Source organism: Simochromis diagramma, unplaced genomic scaffold, assembly GCF_900408965.1.
Source record: "Simochromis diagramma unplaced genomic scaffold, fSimDia1.1 OVJJ01000317.1, whole genome shotgun sequence".
Taxonomy (NCBI): Eukaryota; Metazoa; Chordata; class Actinopteri; order Cichliformes; family Cichlidae; genus Simochromis; species Simochromis diagramma.
The window spans coordinates 816117-832367 of record NW_024386994.1 but is presented as its reverse complement, the minus strand read 5'-3'; the positions used below and the strand labels follow the sequence as shown (position 1 = coordinate 832367).

At 41.7% G+C, this 16251-nt stretch overlaps 1 protein-coding gene across 14 annotated transcripts in view; it reads left to right on the top strand.

The window, feature by feature from the left end:
- The window catches only part of nrxn2b (neurexin 2b), a 682163-nt gene that overhangs the window by 643357 nt on the left and 22555 nt on the right, over nt 1-16251 (top strand). For 10 of the 14 annotated variants that reach the window (XM_040040732.1, XM_040040731.1, XM_040040727.1 and 7 more), the window contains one exon: nt 9771-9860. The exons of the other annotated variants lie outside the window; for them this stretch is intronic. In XM_040040732.1, the coding sequence (XP_039896666.1) occupies nt 9771-9860 (90 nt within the window). The remainder of the gene's footprint in view (nt 1-9770; nt 9861-16251) is intronic. 14 annotated transcript variants of the gene reach the window in all.

Genomic DNA, 16251 nt, shown 5'->3' with positions numbered 1-16251 from the left:
AGGCATGTAACCAGTGTTTCACCGAGAGATCGTGTGGTGGTAGCCACCTCTGAACCACTAGTTTTTTGGCCGCAGTTATGCCTGCCAGCCACAATTTGCATGCTTTCATTGTCATTGGAAGCCTAGAGTCATCAAGCAGAAGATGTAGCAGTGGGTCAACAGGAAGACTGATATTTGTCAGTGATGTCAATAACTTTATTACCTTGCCCCAGAAGAAGAACACATCAGGACAGTCATGCATTAAGAGAATGCATTAAACCTTAATGCATTCTCTTTGGGATAGTAGCAGTCGAGCAGAATGTGCAGTAAGAATTAGAGGTTATTTTCATCTGGAACCTCTTCTGACCTTCAGATCTTTAACAAGCTCCTTCCATGTAGTTTTGGGCTGATTCAACACTTTTTTCATGATCATCCTCAATTCATGAGGCAAGATCTTGCAAATGGAGGGTGATAATGATCATTTTAGATTTCATCTATTTTCAAATAATTGGAAATAATTGGAATTGGAAGAAAATTGCATGAGCTCCTTACTGATGGTCTTTTAACCTTGTGCAAGTCTACAGTTATGTCCCTAGCATCTTTTGAGCGCTCTTTTGGTCTTGCCCGTGGCAGCCTGATGGTGGAGAGGTTGGAATGGAAGAAACTCATTTTGTGAACAGGTGTGCTTTATACACAGGAGTATCTGTAATGGATTGATTGATTCTCCTGGGTTGTAGAGGATCAAGTGCTTATTTCTTTCAATGAAATTCAAATCATTTTTATATAAGTTTTTATATATCATTTACTTCTGGTTGATAGTCTCCAGTAAAATGAAACTCTCATTAGAGAGTCTTCATTTCTTTGTAATTGAGCAAAATCACAAGTTCAGCAGGAGATTAAATATTTTCTTTGCTTCACTGGAGTAAGGAGGATGTACTGGCCCTCCTGCCTTACACTCTTCTCTGCTGAGCCTTCTCTTGTCGCACACCAGCTCACATTCCTTGTCACATTTGATTTCCACACTGTAAAAGGTGTTCACAATATTATCCCCACGTAAGACCTCACCCAAGTTCCTCTGTCTTGCAAATGATGAGTTCTCATTTGCGCAAAGGCAGGCAGTAGTTTTCATAAGGAACCTGGTTATGGGCACAGCTCTAGAAACACAGAACAGGACTACAGGCAGCAGGGACAGTCCAACATTTTGAATGCATCATGGGTGTATATCATTTTCATCAAAAAGCAGATTTAATTCTAAATTGTAGTTTAGATTTTAAAATCCTGCTCATAGATCAAATTCCACAAATGTCTTTTTTTTCACTCTTTTTTTGAGTTATTCTCTTCCTGTTCTTTACTTTCTTGCCAATCAAGCTGCTGAAACACCCCGAGGAGAGGTCAGATTTAGTGAGTGGAGGCCGCTATAGCAGTAATCCCTCTCTTACAAGGAGCCAGTTGCCCTTTCAACCACTGAAACAAATTTTCCATCTTAGCTGTTTCTAAGCTGTGAAGGGAGACGTGTTGTTGTTTATATAGAGATATAGTATAGTTTTTGTAGTAGATTGTAATACGTGAATCTGTCTGATTTGTGTCATACTACTCCATCACATTAACTCTTTCTGTGAATCTAGGTGTCTGTCTGCCCAGTGACAGCTGGGCTGAGCCCCATTGGATTAGATAGACAGAGGAAAATGGATGGATGAATGGATGGTGGCTATAGTCACAGGACACAGTGAGTTGTGACATTACAGTAAGAATTCAGCTTCAGGAAGAATCCATTCATTTTATGTGGGTTTATACCACACTTGGCATTTGGGATTCACTAAGGTGTCCCCTGAGCTTTGAATAATCATTCTGCATTTTACAACCACAGTTATATCAACACCATCACAGCATATTGGCTGCGATTACCATATTTTGCTGCCTCATAACTGTGTCATTATGACCAATGAGAGCTCACAGTGTGCAATCCTACTGTTTCCTAGTCATTGAGAGCTGTATTTACAAGCAGCAGATTTACTATGGAGCTGTCACTTCGCTTTAGTTTCTGACTGCAGTTGAGTAGAACTGGAAAGAAGAAGTGGCGGTTAGGGGATGGCAATGGATGCATGGATGGAGGGTCTGACGGCAGGGGGGGTAGAAAAGAGGAAGTGCAGCAAAGTGTAGCAAAGGGGATGCATTGCTGAAAATGTCTAATGGAGAAGAAGGAAGAGAGAGGAAGAAAGAGAAGGAGTGGTTTGATGGGGGGAGGCGAAATCCAGTATGCATGCTGGAAGCAAGCTGCTGTTACTGCTGAGATGGATAAGGCTTCTTACTGATGGATAAAGAATGTTACTGACTAATAAGAGCTTCACAAATTGGATTGCAACACAGCGGGCAAGATTAAGATAAGATAAACTAAGATAAACTTAATTTGTCCCAGATTTGGGAAATTCTTTACATATAGCCTGTCCAATGTGATAGAGCATAAACACACCATTCACGTGCAATGTAGAGTCGTGCATGAACTTAGAATAAGTTTGTAAAACATAAATTACTTGCTGCTCCAGATAATGTTGACTTTGAGGAGTCCAGCCCAGGTCTTAATACAGATCATAAGACAAGGGCAGAAAAGAAAAGAGGAAAGACAAAGTACAAAGACAGGGCTGTTGTTATTGCCTGTTTTCACTCTGTAAGGCACTTAGAGGATCTGTGCAGCGTGAAGGCTGGCATTTATAGTTGGGGAGGGGGGGAAAGTAAAGAGGAAAGACATGGATTCACAGAAGAAGAGAGACTCTTTGTACCAGCAAGGTCAGCTTCAGCTCTTCCGACTGAGTTGTTAAGATGTTCTTACTACTCAGATAAATGGTCTGAGTAAAGGGGTCAACAAAGCTCTTGGCTATGCTCTCTCCTTCCTACTTCCCCTTTTTATCTTTACCTTCATGTTGCCACGGTGCGTCGGTAACCATCTTTGTCTCTGCTACCTCTGCAGTCAGGGAGACAAAAAAACAACTTGAAGAAAAATTGTCAATGTGAGGAGGGGGGGGGGGGGGACTGTGGCAGCCCAGAAAATCTGCTTCCCTTTTCCCTTTAGCAAAACCTATATGAGAGCACTCTAAAAATAGGGGTGAGCAACTTGATTAGGAAAGAAGGGTGCACTTTATACAGAGTGAGACAAATGGCTGTAGGCATAGAGACTTCAGTTGAACATGGACTAGATTTTACTTCAGCAGCTTTGGCCTCTAAACAAACAGTACTGAAGTAGACCTGCATCGCTTTAATGTTCCTCCAAGCACTAGATGACAGATGACGGTGTGGAGTGAACCACATGGTGGGATTGGCAGGAAACCATTTCAACTGTCATATGGTATGGCACCAGCAGCTTTATATACTGGAAACTAGGCTCATTCATTCATTTTCCATAACGTTAATAATTCAGTTCCATTTATACAGTGCTGAATCACAATAACGGTCACCTCAAGGTAGTTTATATTGTAAGGTAATACAATATAAACTACCTTGAGAAAAAGATAGAAAATCAGTCAGTCGACCTCCAAAAAGACAGACTGTAGAAGAGAGACAGGAATGAATAATAACTAATGATTAAATGCAGAGGGGTGTATAAACACACAAAGAATGCAAAACCTATGGCATTTGCAGCGTAACTAAAGGAAGATCCAGGGTCACCTCACCCAGCCCTAATTAGTCTGCACTGTCGTAACAGCCCCTACATGACATTAAGGTATAAATGTAACTTATTCAGCATTAACGCCAACACAGTACAGAGCTCCTGGAATTGAGCACAAAATGTTTCCATTTTCTCAAAATTCTTAAAATATGCTTTTCTCACAGAAACTCTATAAACTAGTCCTTGGTTAGGACTAGTTTATAGAGTTGCACCACAGAAGCTCTGTGTTTCTGTAATCTGCAGTCGCTAACACAAATTTCTGTTGTTCATTCGTGTTTTTTATGTTATTACTATAAGCAGGTGGAGTTTTTAAGTTCACTTTACCCTGAAAGCAGCTCTTTATAATAATAATTTTTCAAAAAAAGTATTCTTAAAGCTTTACTGGGATTCGATGCGTGACAAACATTTGTCATATTTTGGGCTCTTACATTATTACATTCAAGGTACAGGTACAGCAGAAAAGCCAGTAATAGTTAATTGAAGTCAGCCAGCTTAGTCACTTGTCTCTAATGATAGTTCCCTCCCTCATTCTGCTGGTTCTTATTGGGCCTCTGGTGCTCTGTGACTTCTTGTGATTGGATCTTGCACCGTTGGAAGGTATTTCCAATTATTGGCCTGTGGCTATGTGATGATGGAGAGAGCGAGAACACTAAAACAGTCAAGGAATAATGATGAGTAGAGAAAGGGAAAGAGGAGAGACACAGCTAAGTAGTGCAGATCAGGAGAGGGAAAAGATTGCTTTGGGTAATTAGAGAAGTGACAACTTTGATTTCCACACGAGTTGGGGTTGGGAAGGTGGGGGGAGGGAGGCTTTCTTTGGCTCACTTTGGCAGCCACCCTCGCACAAATCCACCGTGGCCGAGATGAAAGGTGGTAAGGATCCTGTCGAAGCAAGACGAAAGAGGGGAAGAAATGAAAACGAGCTGCTGCATTGATAACTGCTGCAAAGATGAAAGACAGATGAGCTCGCTGTTAAAACAGCGAGCTGTCTGTTTGAGATGCACGCAGACGTGAATGGTGGCTGATGTATTTACATTGAACAAAAGAGCATGGTGGGTAGGTAAATCGCTTTCTTTTCCCTCGCGTTTCACATGAAGAGACAAAACTCGTCTGCAGTCTCTGGTTTAAAAAAAAAAAAGATGGAGGAGAAAAAAAACAGATCCAAAACTGCCATCTTATCGTGTCAATTTTGTCAATTTTTGACTCTTTAACATCATCTCCCAGAAAAATAGACTGAAATTTGACTCTGCACTGGCATCACTTGCCATCTTTCCCAAACACCTGTTGGAATTGCTATAAAATCACAATTTGATCACATTTGTTAATAAAAGAACCGAACAAAAGAAAAAAAAAACAGGAGCAAGCATTTAAGAACAACACGAGATGCATCTAGTAGCATGAGGTTACAGTACATAAGGCTGTGGTTTCTTATGCCAATCTGCTCTCGAAAACACCCAGTGGATAAGAGAGCAATCCATCTAAAGTTACCAAATGAAAAGCAGAATGAGGCTAGCTTGATGGAGAGAGGTTTCTGTGAGAGGAGGAAGAGCGGGATGGCTGCTGGCCAATCGTCTCCAATGTAATCTCCATTCTTATGGATGGATTTCCAATGTGGGTGTCCTGTACAAGGGCATCTGGCTGCCTGCAGAGCTACATGATATGCAGTTGGCTCCTTGGAGAGTTGCTACAAACACAATCGCATGTAATCACACAGACATGGACGTTTGTACTGATACGCAAAGACACAGTGTGTGATTCATATGCTGGATTATCAAAACATCCAAATCTCCGGCACTCTCAGACACACTCTGCACTCCTGGCATGCTGTGCAGGTCCCCTGCCTCCCCTACCTTGCTTTGTGTCTCCCCAGGGTGCCAGTTAATCAGCGTGCCCTTGCCTTGCCCCTAGCAACACAGCTGTGATACCTACCCAAAACCAGTCTGATCATAGCTTTTAATCCCGCCAATGCTCCAGGTGGCTGAGGACAGACACGTGTCTGTCCTCAGCAGCGGTGTTTCAGGGACATGAAGAAGCATGAAGTATAGGCTTAGGCTCATATTTGACATAAAGCGCAGAGCTGTGTCTGCTAAACATTATTATTTAACATAGAAGTCAACAATAACAAATCCATTCATAGAGCCTCACTTCTGGTCCTAGTATGAACAAAGATCATGATGCATCATGAAAGTCTTTGAGTGCATCAAAGACTTTCATGATGCATCAGGGCTATTATATTGTTAAACTGTATTCCTTGCATAAGTGTGTGGACCCTTTAAGGGAATATTTCCTTATATCTGATACACTGCTTTCCATTGGTGAACATTGGCTATAAAAGGAAAAAAAATACATCCCTCAAAGTAATAGAACCACTGATTGATTTACTAGTTTATCACTCTCTCCCTCTCTTGTATATCAGATTTTACTTGAGCACCAGGTACGAGAGCATTGTTCCTCCATCTTTCATATCAAGCGAAGAGAATAGTCCTGGGAATGGAGTGAGCGCGATAATAGTGGAGAAGGAGAGGAGAAGGGCCCAGCTGTTTACTCTATCCCCCCCTCCCCATTCTTATGCAGAGCAGGCTTCAGCTGGTAGGAGAGAGGAGCGAGAAGGGAGAAGCGTCACTGTTTCACACAGAATGACTTATTTCTCTAAGGATCCGAATACAAACAGATGCAAACACACAAGCAGGACACAGAGGAATTTGGGTTTTAGAAATTGCAGTGTAGAGGACATAAAAAAAAAACCTGTCCAACAGGACGTTGTGCCACTTTTTCCCTTGCCACTGCACATATGTTTTGCTAAAATTAAATTTATAGTCAAATTTTCTTTGTTGTGGTTTCCATCAGATTCTGTTTTCTTCCTCTTGTCCCTCTTTTTTTTGTTTCAAGTGGTTAGGTAAGAAGCCTCCTTGTTGATTTCTCTGCTGTCTTTGGTTGTTGATGAGGATGTTGTCACTCACTCCTGATCACCAGGGAAGGATACACACATTTACATACAGTACACACTCTACACTCTGAGCATTTATTACTTTGCCTGCCACACACTTAGACTGTGTGGAAGTGCCTGTGTACTACATCTAATATCCTAGTAATAAACTTGCTGCGTCGTGGGGAGATGAAGAATACAGAGGTAAAATTGAGTGAAGGTAAATAAAACAAAACAAAGGCAGGGGGATTAACGGGGCAAGTGAGAGATATGTGAGGAAAGGGGAGAAGTAACGGTGAGCTTGGATGGACAAGAAATGACAGCAGTGCATAGCGAATAGCAGGAGAAAGAACAGAAAAATAGCTGAGGAAGAATTTATAAAGAACGAGGGAAACGGGAGATGAAAAGAAGGGATATACGTGCAAGGGAAGAATAGGGCATAGAAGTTATTAGCAAACAAAGACATCAAAATTAGTTTTGGCAAGGGGAGGTGAGAAAAAGGACAGCGCCAAGTGTGGCTGAAGGATTGTTTGAGAATAAGGGAAGGACAAGCAGAGAAGAAGAGCAGTTAGATGGAAAGAAGCAAGCACGAGGAAATGGATAAGTGAGTAAGACAAAGGAAAGGGATTAGAGAAAGAATGATGGAAACAAGAAAGGAAAGGAACATTTTCATGGAGAGGACACAGAAGATGAGGAGGGTGAACCCATTTTTGAAGAAGCCTGCCACTAGAGGGAGAAGTACCGGTGGATGATCATTATCCACAAATTATTTGGCTGGTAAAAGGGATCTTGTATTGGATTGTGTTGCTGGAAGTGGCTGATTCAGAAGTGAAAGTTAGAGGAGGGAGGAGATTTAGTCAGGGTTTGTGGATGAGATGGCAGATGTGGCAGTAGGAGGAGAACACGCATGCACACAATTGATTCATCTCACTAAGGACTTCTGCCTCCCACAATTTTCCTTTCGCTCTGTTATTATTTTGATTTTGCCGTTTTTCTGCAACCCCCACCATCACCACCACACCCCTCTCATTTGTCCCATCTTCCCCTCGTCCCTGCCTGCTGCCAGCGGCATCTGTCTCTCCTTCTCTAATTCGGTGATTGCAACAGAGTGGCCGTGTCATTTCTAAAACCAGGGTTGTATGTGCACTCTAATTGCCGTACTGGTTTTCCAGAAGTCAGAGCTGTGCCTGGATAATCTTAAGTGCAATGTGAACACATGCGTGTAATTGCTGCGTGAGCGTTTCCTTTCAATTTAGACTAATTTCAGTTTCAGAAAGAAAACACAGATGGTCCAAATGTTAACCTGCTTAAATAGATCAGGTTCATGACTTGAGGGTCTCAAGTCACTAAAAAGATCAAAATTCCAGACAAAATTCCTATTTTCGTCATCAGTGTGCCAGCTATCATTTATCCCAGGCTTCTTCCTTCTCCGTGCGTTTTCTCTGTTCAGATTTCATTATCTTTCAGCCCTCTGCCCCACACACAAACAACTGTTTCCCTTCATATACAGTATGCACACGTGGAAACGCATCTCCTCTTGCTTATGTGAGCCATTTCTACAGAGGCAGGTGTGGGTAGAGAGACCCCTGGGGAGTAGATGTAGGTACTGCAGAACTGAGAGGTGGTCTATTTTAGATCACTGTGGTGGGTGGGGAGGCACACAGAGGTGTGCTAAGAGGCGGGAGTTGGGGCAAAATCAGCGTATACTTGTGAGGATGCAGGATGTAGCACTCTAAGCTTAGAGTGTTTACCGTTTAGACACTGTTCCCAAACCTTCCCTGAATCCCTGACTCATCTCTCTGCAGATAATTTCCATCAGCATCTCCTGTCAGTATCCTGCTATGAACTCCAATTCAATCTATGTCCACTCTTTTTTTTTTTTCTCCCTCAGACTGTAGCAAGTAATGCATTTTGGACACATTCCTACATGTCATTATTTTATGTTGGGTATATACTACACATCAAATATATAATATATATATATTTATATGTTATAGAGTATATATAATATTATTCATATATATTAGATATATAATAGATATATATATATATATATATATATAATAGATATATATAAGATCGATAGATATATAGTATTAGATACTATAGTGATATCTATCATTTTTTGGTATTATATATTCTACTTATATATATCTTTAGCCAGATAACTTTATCCCTCGTGCTTCTCATTTTGTGGTACACAGGAGGACTTTCCCTCGCTGGACCTCATTCCCGAGCTTTTTAGCTAGCTCTCTCAGGTTTTTGGCAAAGGCTGCTGTTTGACGTACATAAAACTCCTAATTAATCCTCTGACTTTACCACCGCATTAGACTTTATTAAAACCCCAAGTCTGGTCACATCAGCCCTCGTCTTCCCTAATTCCAGCTCTGTCTCTGTTGACAGTGCTATAAGAGGTACAGCGTATGACCCCGAGGTTGATTGAAGTGAAGTGAGGGATAATAAGTTTGCACAGCAGCAATGAAACTTCTTTGACACGTTGATGAAGTGATGCTAATTGCCAAGTGCCACTGAGAAGTGCTCCATTAATGCATAAGAAGGAAGAAAAAAACCTGAGAAAAACTCAGTGCTGACAGTTTCACTAAATCTTTTTTCTCTTTAGCCGGAGTGGAGTAACTGGATGTAAAGTGAAGTGATGCTCCACAGGCAGAATGCCATCCTGTTGGGCCGGCAGGTGGAGGTTTGCTCATCAGCAATGCTTTGTGTGCGGCAGGAACTTAAATGTGTCTTCCTTGGAACAACCATGAAATGTGTTTTAATTCTCTGTGATTATGTCATGCTCATGTGAAATAACAATGGGAAATCTTTTTTTCTGCTTTATTATTTCATACTGTAATAACTGTGTTGTTTACTGACTGCTGATTCTGTGACTCTGTGACAGCTATTATAATTTAGCACTTCCACAAATGTAATCATACTATATCTAAATAATTCATAAATCTGTTTAACTTGTTAGTGCATTTAAAAAAATCATTTAAAATTCAAGGTAACTAGAATGCTGTTAACTTGTCTAACCAAACAAACCAGCCCGAAAACACATCCACAAGTTCTTCCTGTCCTAACTAAAGCTGATTTAAAGTACATAACTTGCTAAACATTTGCCATGTTGCCCTTCTAACCTCTAACCTTTCAACTTCCAGATTTGTGTAACCTTTTCTTAATTTGTCTTCTCCAAATTTCTTAAAGGGAACTTTGATAATGAGCGCCTGGCTATTGCTAGACAAAGAATCCCATACCGACTTGGTCGGGTAGTTGACGAGTGGCTACTCGACAAAGGTAATAAAATCCCTTTAACTCCACTAATGATCTAACTGCCTAACCTACCGTTAACCACCACTCTGGAAGAGGTGCAGTGCCAAGCATCAAGGGTGAATACGATCTGGCTTTTTCACACGACTGTGGGTCCATTATAACCCAGTGCAGACTTTAAAAGCCTGCAAATGACTGACTGATATATAATTAGCTAATTCTTTTGAAGTTTTTCTTTATCTCCAGTGATGGGAAGCCACGCTGCAAATGAGGTATTGTCAGAAGATATTTTCTTTTCCTCTCAGTTTTATATCTAGTTGTCAGTTAAAGCTGTTCACTGTGACAAAAAATTGTCATTCCAAAAAACAATTACCTTCTATAAGTTTTCGTTCCTCTGAAGTATTGATTTGGAGATATCAAAAGGACCTTATCCAAAGCACCTTAAACTGGGGCTGCATCTCTTCAGAGAAATAACTCCCGAATAACCCAACATAACCCCGTAATAACCTGACCACATGTAAACAACCTAGTGAATCCGTTTGCTTCTTTCATGTGTCTTTTGTTGGCTGAATGTGAACTTGTACTGACTAATCACTCATGAAAACAGAGCAAAAAGAAAAGAATGACTATCAGTGGATCCTCAAGGAAAAGAATCCCCATGAAAGTCACTAAAAGTTAAAGGGACTGTTGTGTTTGTTCAGCGTGTGGGCTCCATTTCTCGCCCAACGTTACACAGAACTTGAGCCACAAGTTTGTAATGTGATGCCATGAAAGTGACAATTCTTTAACCCTTTGAGTGCTGAATGTCCCAACCTCTCTGTCTTGTGCCGCGTGTTTGTGCTGCTGAAGGTGGTTGATTCTTATTTTTTTTAAAAAGAAAGAAAGAAGAAGAAGTCGAGTTTCTACTTCAAAGACAAATTTTTTATTGGTAACTAGCGCACACAGAACTCTAGCAAACTATTAAAAAAACCAGTACAAGGATAAGAATCTAAGACTTTACAGTAACATCTGCAATAGCTTCACTATTTGCATAAGAGATGTATTGCAATTATCATGAATTAAGCTTTTGAGGCCAGATACCTTTAGGGGGGTTCCTGAAATGGAATTGTGAACGATAAAACATGCACGCATGAATTCAGAAGATGAAATTTGTCTGCGAGAGCTAAATGAAGTATTCATGTGACAGACAAACAAGATAAATGAAGTGCTTGCATATTTATTTCATGGAAACAAAACAATCCTTGCATTCATTTCTAGTTCGAGGAAAACTGACTTCTGTGCTCTCCTCTGACATGCCGGGGAATGCACTTTTGCTGAGGTTAGTTAGGACACAAATCAGAATTAAAAAGGCTTGGGAGATGAAAGTTGAATGAAAAAGTGGATCAATAAAAAATGACTTACCCACTTATGAAATGATTTGTGCATGCTATGAAACTCTAAAGAGACTGAGCATTAAACTGAATCTATTATTCTCTTTCTTCTATAGTTTGATATGAGCCTGTATCCAATCATTTTGATGAGAGCTTTTGCAGAAAGTAGGCAGGAGAAATAAACAAATAAACACCCATTAAATCTCAAGTGCAGGCTTTGATCATTTTTGGGTGCATTTTGGGGGGTAAAAATCTGCAAGGTCTTTTATTTGTTAATATTATGGGATTCATTAGAGGAACGTCTTACACACGTCACGGACTGAAGAGGAAAAGTGGCTCTGGAAGATGCTGTTTGTAACTAGATTAGGTAATGAATGGGGATTAGAGGACATTGCTAAGCTCAAAGGGTTAAAGCTGTTTGTTGCTTTGATAAGGACATGGAGAGAGATTTAAGCTAAGAAACCTCTAAGCAGAATCTAACCACCTAACAGCAAATCAAACTCCACCCACACTAACCGCTGGGGGCTTCTCTCGCTGCTACGTCGTCCGCGTTCTTAAATTGAAACGATCTGACTGATTTCCCAGCTTTGCCCCGCTGGTGACAAAATTCAGAGAGCCCTCAGTTATAACCGTGTTATAAACGATGCTTAATCTTTGAACATAATTTGCCCTGGATGCTGGTATCTGGAAGAACTTGGACAGGTTACGGCAGTCGTTCGGGACAAGAACTAAATACGAAGCTAACAATGTTCTAACTCCTGCTAAAAGACACAAATCTCCAAGTGGCAACATCTTCCCGTTGTCCCCATCTTGATGTAAAGCAAAACTCAGAGGGTTAAAACACAGCAAATGACTGAAGGCCAAATTCAGCAGTGACACAGCTGCTCTGGGTCATTTCAACAAAATGTGTCTAAGCAAAAATAAATGAAGGTCCCTTTAACATTTATTGTTTTCACTCCTAAAGAGATTGATGTATTTTAATGTATCCTTCTGTGTGTATTTGCTATGCAGGGTGAGTGGTATACTTGAACAGACTTACACACTGGTTCGTGTGTGTGTGTGTGTGCGTGTGTGTGGCAAACAGCCGGGATCATTCATTCTGAAATGGATGGCCTGTAATGGTCCAGGCTGTGTTGCCAATATGGGGTTTATGGTCTCTGGTGTCCAGTGATTTTTCTTACATCAGCGCCTCAGAGGGTCTTTACATGTTTCAGGGTTCTTGACCAGAGTGAGGAAAACAATCAGCCCCGTGGGTCTCCTCTTCAAGTGCCTTTAGTGTTTCATCAATTCTGTAAAACTCACCAAGCATGGAAAATCTTTCAGATCTTATAAGTACAAATCTCAACGCGTTATTACCTTAATATGTGGACAGAAGTAAAAATAAGAGAGCTAATCGCCCGCATTCGCTATCACAAATCAGTATTTTAGTCACACCGGGATATAATGGAAGTCACTGGAGCCAGAAGTGTCCTAAAGGAGAGCTGGGCTGTAGCGCTGCACTGTCTCACTACATCTCATTCTGAAGCCTTTATCCCATCTCCCCAACTGTGTGTGAGGCAGATCAGAGTTAGCATCTCTGGCCAACTCGGTGCCTGCTGACTAAATCCAAAACGGCAGCCATTACAGAGACCCAGTGGAGGGGAAAAATCCCAAGTCCCAAAAGTTTGCAACAGCTCTAGCCGGGACAAAACTTCCTCACATGTGTCCCCTTATTCTTCTTCTTGTGATGGGTCTGTCATCCCAGGTTTTCTCCTCTCTGTCTGCCTTTCCTAACCCTCACTCTCCCTTCTTATCCTCCTCCTTTTTCCTCTGACCACCAATGCCAACCTTACCCAAAAAAAGAAAAATACTTGGCAAGCATTCTCCGTTTTTTGGGGGTTTTTTTTTGCTAGAAACAATAAATATGTGTCGCGGCTTCCACATCTCATCAGGGAGCTCCACTAGAAAATAAACAGTACAAATAACCGGCAAGAATCAATTTCCCGTAGGTGTTCACTTTAACAGATGCGAAAAGGAAGGAAACGAAGCGAAAAAAGCTCCCAGAGGAATTGGAACATCTTCTTCTGGCAACAACTCTATCCCTCTAGAGCTCCCCGGCAGCCTGACAATCAAGCCTGGAGTTGAGCTACACAAGTGCAGGGAGTAGAAGAAGGGAGGAATACTAGGATACCAGGTCTCTGCAGGCTAAAACGCTAGAACTAGGTTTAACGTTCAGTGTTTAATGGTTTGGTGTGAGCGCCCCAATTCCCAAAGTGAAAGCAATCAAGTGCCCTCCGCTTGGTGTGGTGCCAAAGCCCAAATCAAATCTCCAGGCCAGGCATTGGTCCAGGGCTGCTATTCATGATCCCAGCTTCATTTCAGAGATTTTCTCACATCTGGCAGCAGTCAATTGAGAGTAAATCCATATGAGGCTGTCTTTCAGTAACTCCATCATAAGCTTTGCATCCCGCAGAGTTACTATCTTGTTTTCTCATTTGATCTCGCTGCACTATTACAGCCATATCTGAGAGAAGTAGGGGGAGACGGAATGAATTTTAACGTGCTTGCTCATGAGAAGAGAAGTGGCAGCGAGAACACGTCTCTTTAGTCTGAAATAAGGGACTCTTTACTGTTATTTCATGGTCCCCTACCATGAAATGGCCTAAAAGCAGCACAGTCACAGCTGGAGAGAACAGGAAGAAAGAAAATTGTACCCAGCTAACCACTGTGCTATCTCTCTTTGTCTCTCCCTCGACAGTATCACTTGTTTAAGATCCACATACAGATGTAGGATCAGATATAGAGCCACATCTGATTACATCCAATCTACTGTCTCCAGAGTACTTCACTGCACCGTCACAGTCTCACTGCCCAGAGCTTCCTTCAAGGACCTCAGGGCTTCACTCTGCCTCCCAAGACTTTCTGTCTATCTTCATGCTGCATTTGGCCCCTCATCGCCATTGTCAAACACAATTAATTCATAGTGTTCTACCCGAACCAACCCAACTTCTGGGGAGTAAAAAAGCAAAACGTTCTTAATTACCAAGGAGAGCTGTGCACCAAGGAGATAACTTGGGAACGCTTCATAATCGACTTTGTCAGCATCCCACCCCGCCCCCATTGTGCTCCTGCCTTCTTCGACTTTATCCTTTCCTATCCTTTTTTCTTTGCAGAAGAAAATGAAAATGGGGGAGTTCATGTTTGTTGATACGGATACTCTAAATTCTGCAGGCGCATGAAGGATTTGTGCGCAGAAACAAATACAGACTCTGCACGCTAATGGTCCAAGTTTGCACCCTGCACGTCAAAAAGGAGCGCATTGACAGAGGTGAATTCTGGGCCATCCCTCCCACCCTGCAAGAGAAAACATTCGGAATAGAAGCTTCTTGCAACCATATGGCATGCCTCCTCTCTGTGAGATAACAGGAGTAGAAGGAGGATGAGAGAGGCGTAATGATGACGGTGGTGGGAGAGAGATACTGCTCTCTCCAGCTGCAGTGCTTTTCATATCCCCTCATATACACTTAGATCATCCTTTACCACCATCCACTCCTTTCACTCTCCGGGTGCCTCCCTCCCGCTTCAGGTCCACAGGCAGAGGAAGGGCTAAACCTGGCTAGAACACAGCGCCAGGCCGCCGTCCCCTCCCCTCCTCTCCACATACATTTTGAGGGTTGCAACAGACATGCAACCATTATTTTTCTGCCTCCGACAAGCAATCTGTGCAATAGCAATCCAAGCGTGGCCTAAAACCAGCCCACTCCCCAGTTTGGCTCAACATAGATAGTAATTACTGACCACAGCTCGTCTGTGACAAGCCATTTCTCTCTAGTTGAGGAAGACTGAAGGTAGAAATGTGCTTTTACAGCTTCAGAGCATTTTACTTTTGGTCAAAGAGGTAATCTTTATCAAAGAGAACTCAGACTGCGGTGAAACTAGTGCCCAGATAAAAGATTTAAAATGTGCAATCAGGTGCTGCATTATATCTTCAGGCACACAAAGAGGATACATTTATACTTTTCATGCAAGATATTAACGGTGTTTGTAGCTATTGCAAAAATCTTCTTGAATAGATGTTTGGTTATCATTTCAGTGTGTTATTTTTAGTTCTTACTGAAGTAAAGACGCTGAGGTCCACTGCACCCAGTCTTAGAGTCAGTGTGCACATAGAATCGCTGTGTGAAATGGACTGTTTTCGGACCAGTTGGCTTTTTTTCTGGGAATTTCTTTTCACCACCGACTTTGTATTTAGCCATGTATTAGGAATATAAAAGTGTCAGTTCAATCACTTTTACCATATTATAACTAATGAAAGACAAATTTAACACCATCTATCACTAATCACAAAATTTTACAATTTTTAGGTCAGTTTTTACAATGTTGTTTTTGACAGCTGGGTATTTTATTTTAGTATTCTCACCACCTCTGTGTTAATGTATCCCTACGTCCTCTTTATGAGCACCTTCTGTGGTCAAACAGCAGGTTTGTGGGGATACACACAGCAGGAAGCTTTGGCATTAGTCAAGGAAGGTAGATATAAAACCCTGTTATAACTAAGTTAACCATGTGATTAAGTGGCTATACTTGAAAATCAGGGTGCAAAGCTGGAGGTGACTCACTAGTGCTTCCCGTGATCATTTAATATCCATAGTAAGCACTTCACTGCACTTTCTTCTTCTTCTTTTTTTCCCCTTTCCTTTTGCCTTTCATCTCACTACATGACTTACTCGCCCTTCTGCTTGCTTCTTACCGTCTTACTCTTGTGTGTTACTGTATGTCTGTCTCTGCAGCCACTCTTTAACTGCATCATTCCTCTTGTTCTTTTTATCGAGCCTGTCATGCACTCTCTCTATCCCCACCCTTCATGCCCTCGCTCTGTCTCTTTGACATTCGGTCCTCATGCACACTTGCTCTTTCTCTGTCCTCCTCGTCTGTCATCCTCCCTCGCTTCTGTCATCTCTTATGTCCCTATTCTCCAAGACTCTGTCCAACCTGTCTTTATCATCTCTTTTTCTCCAGGCTTGGGTAGATTACTCAGGAGTTTCACTGTGGCCAGCATTAAAAGAAAG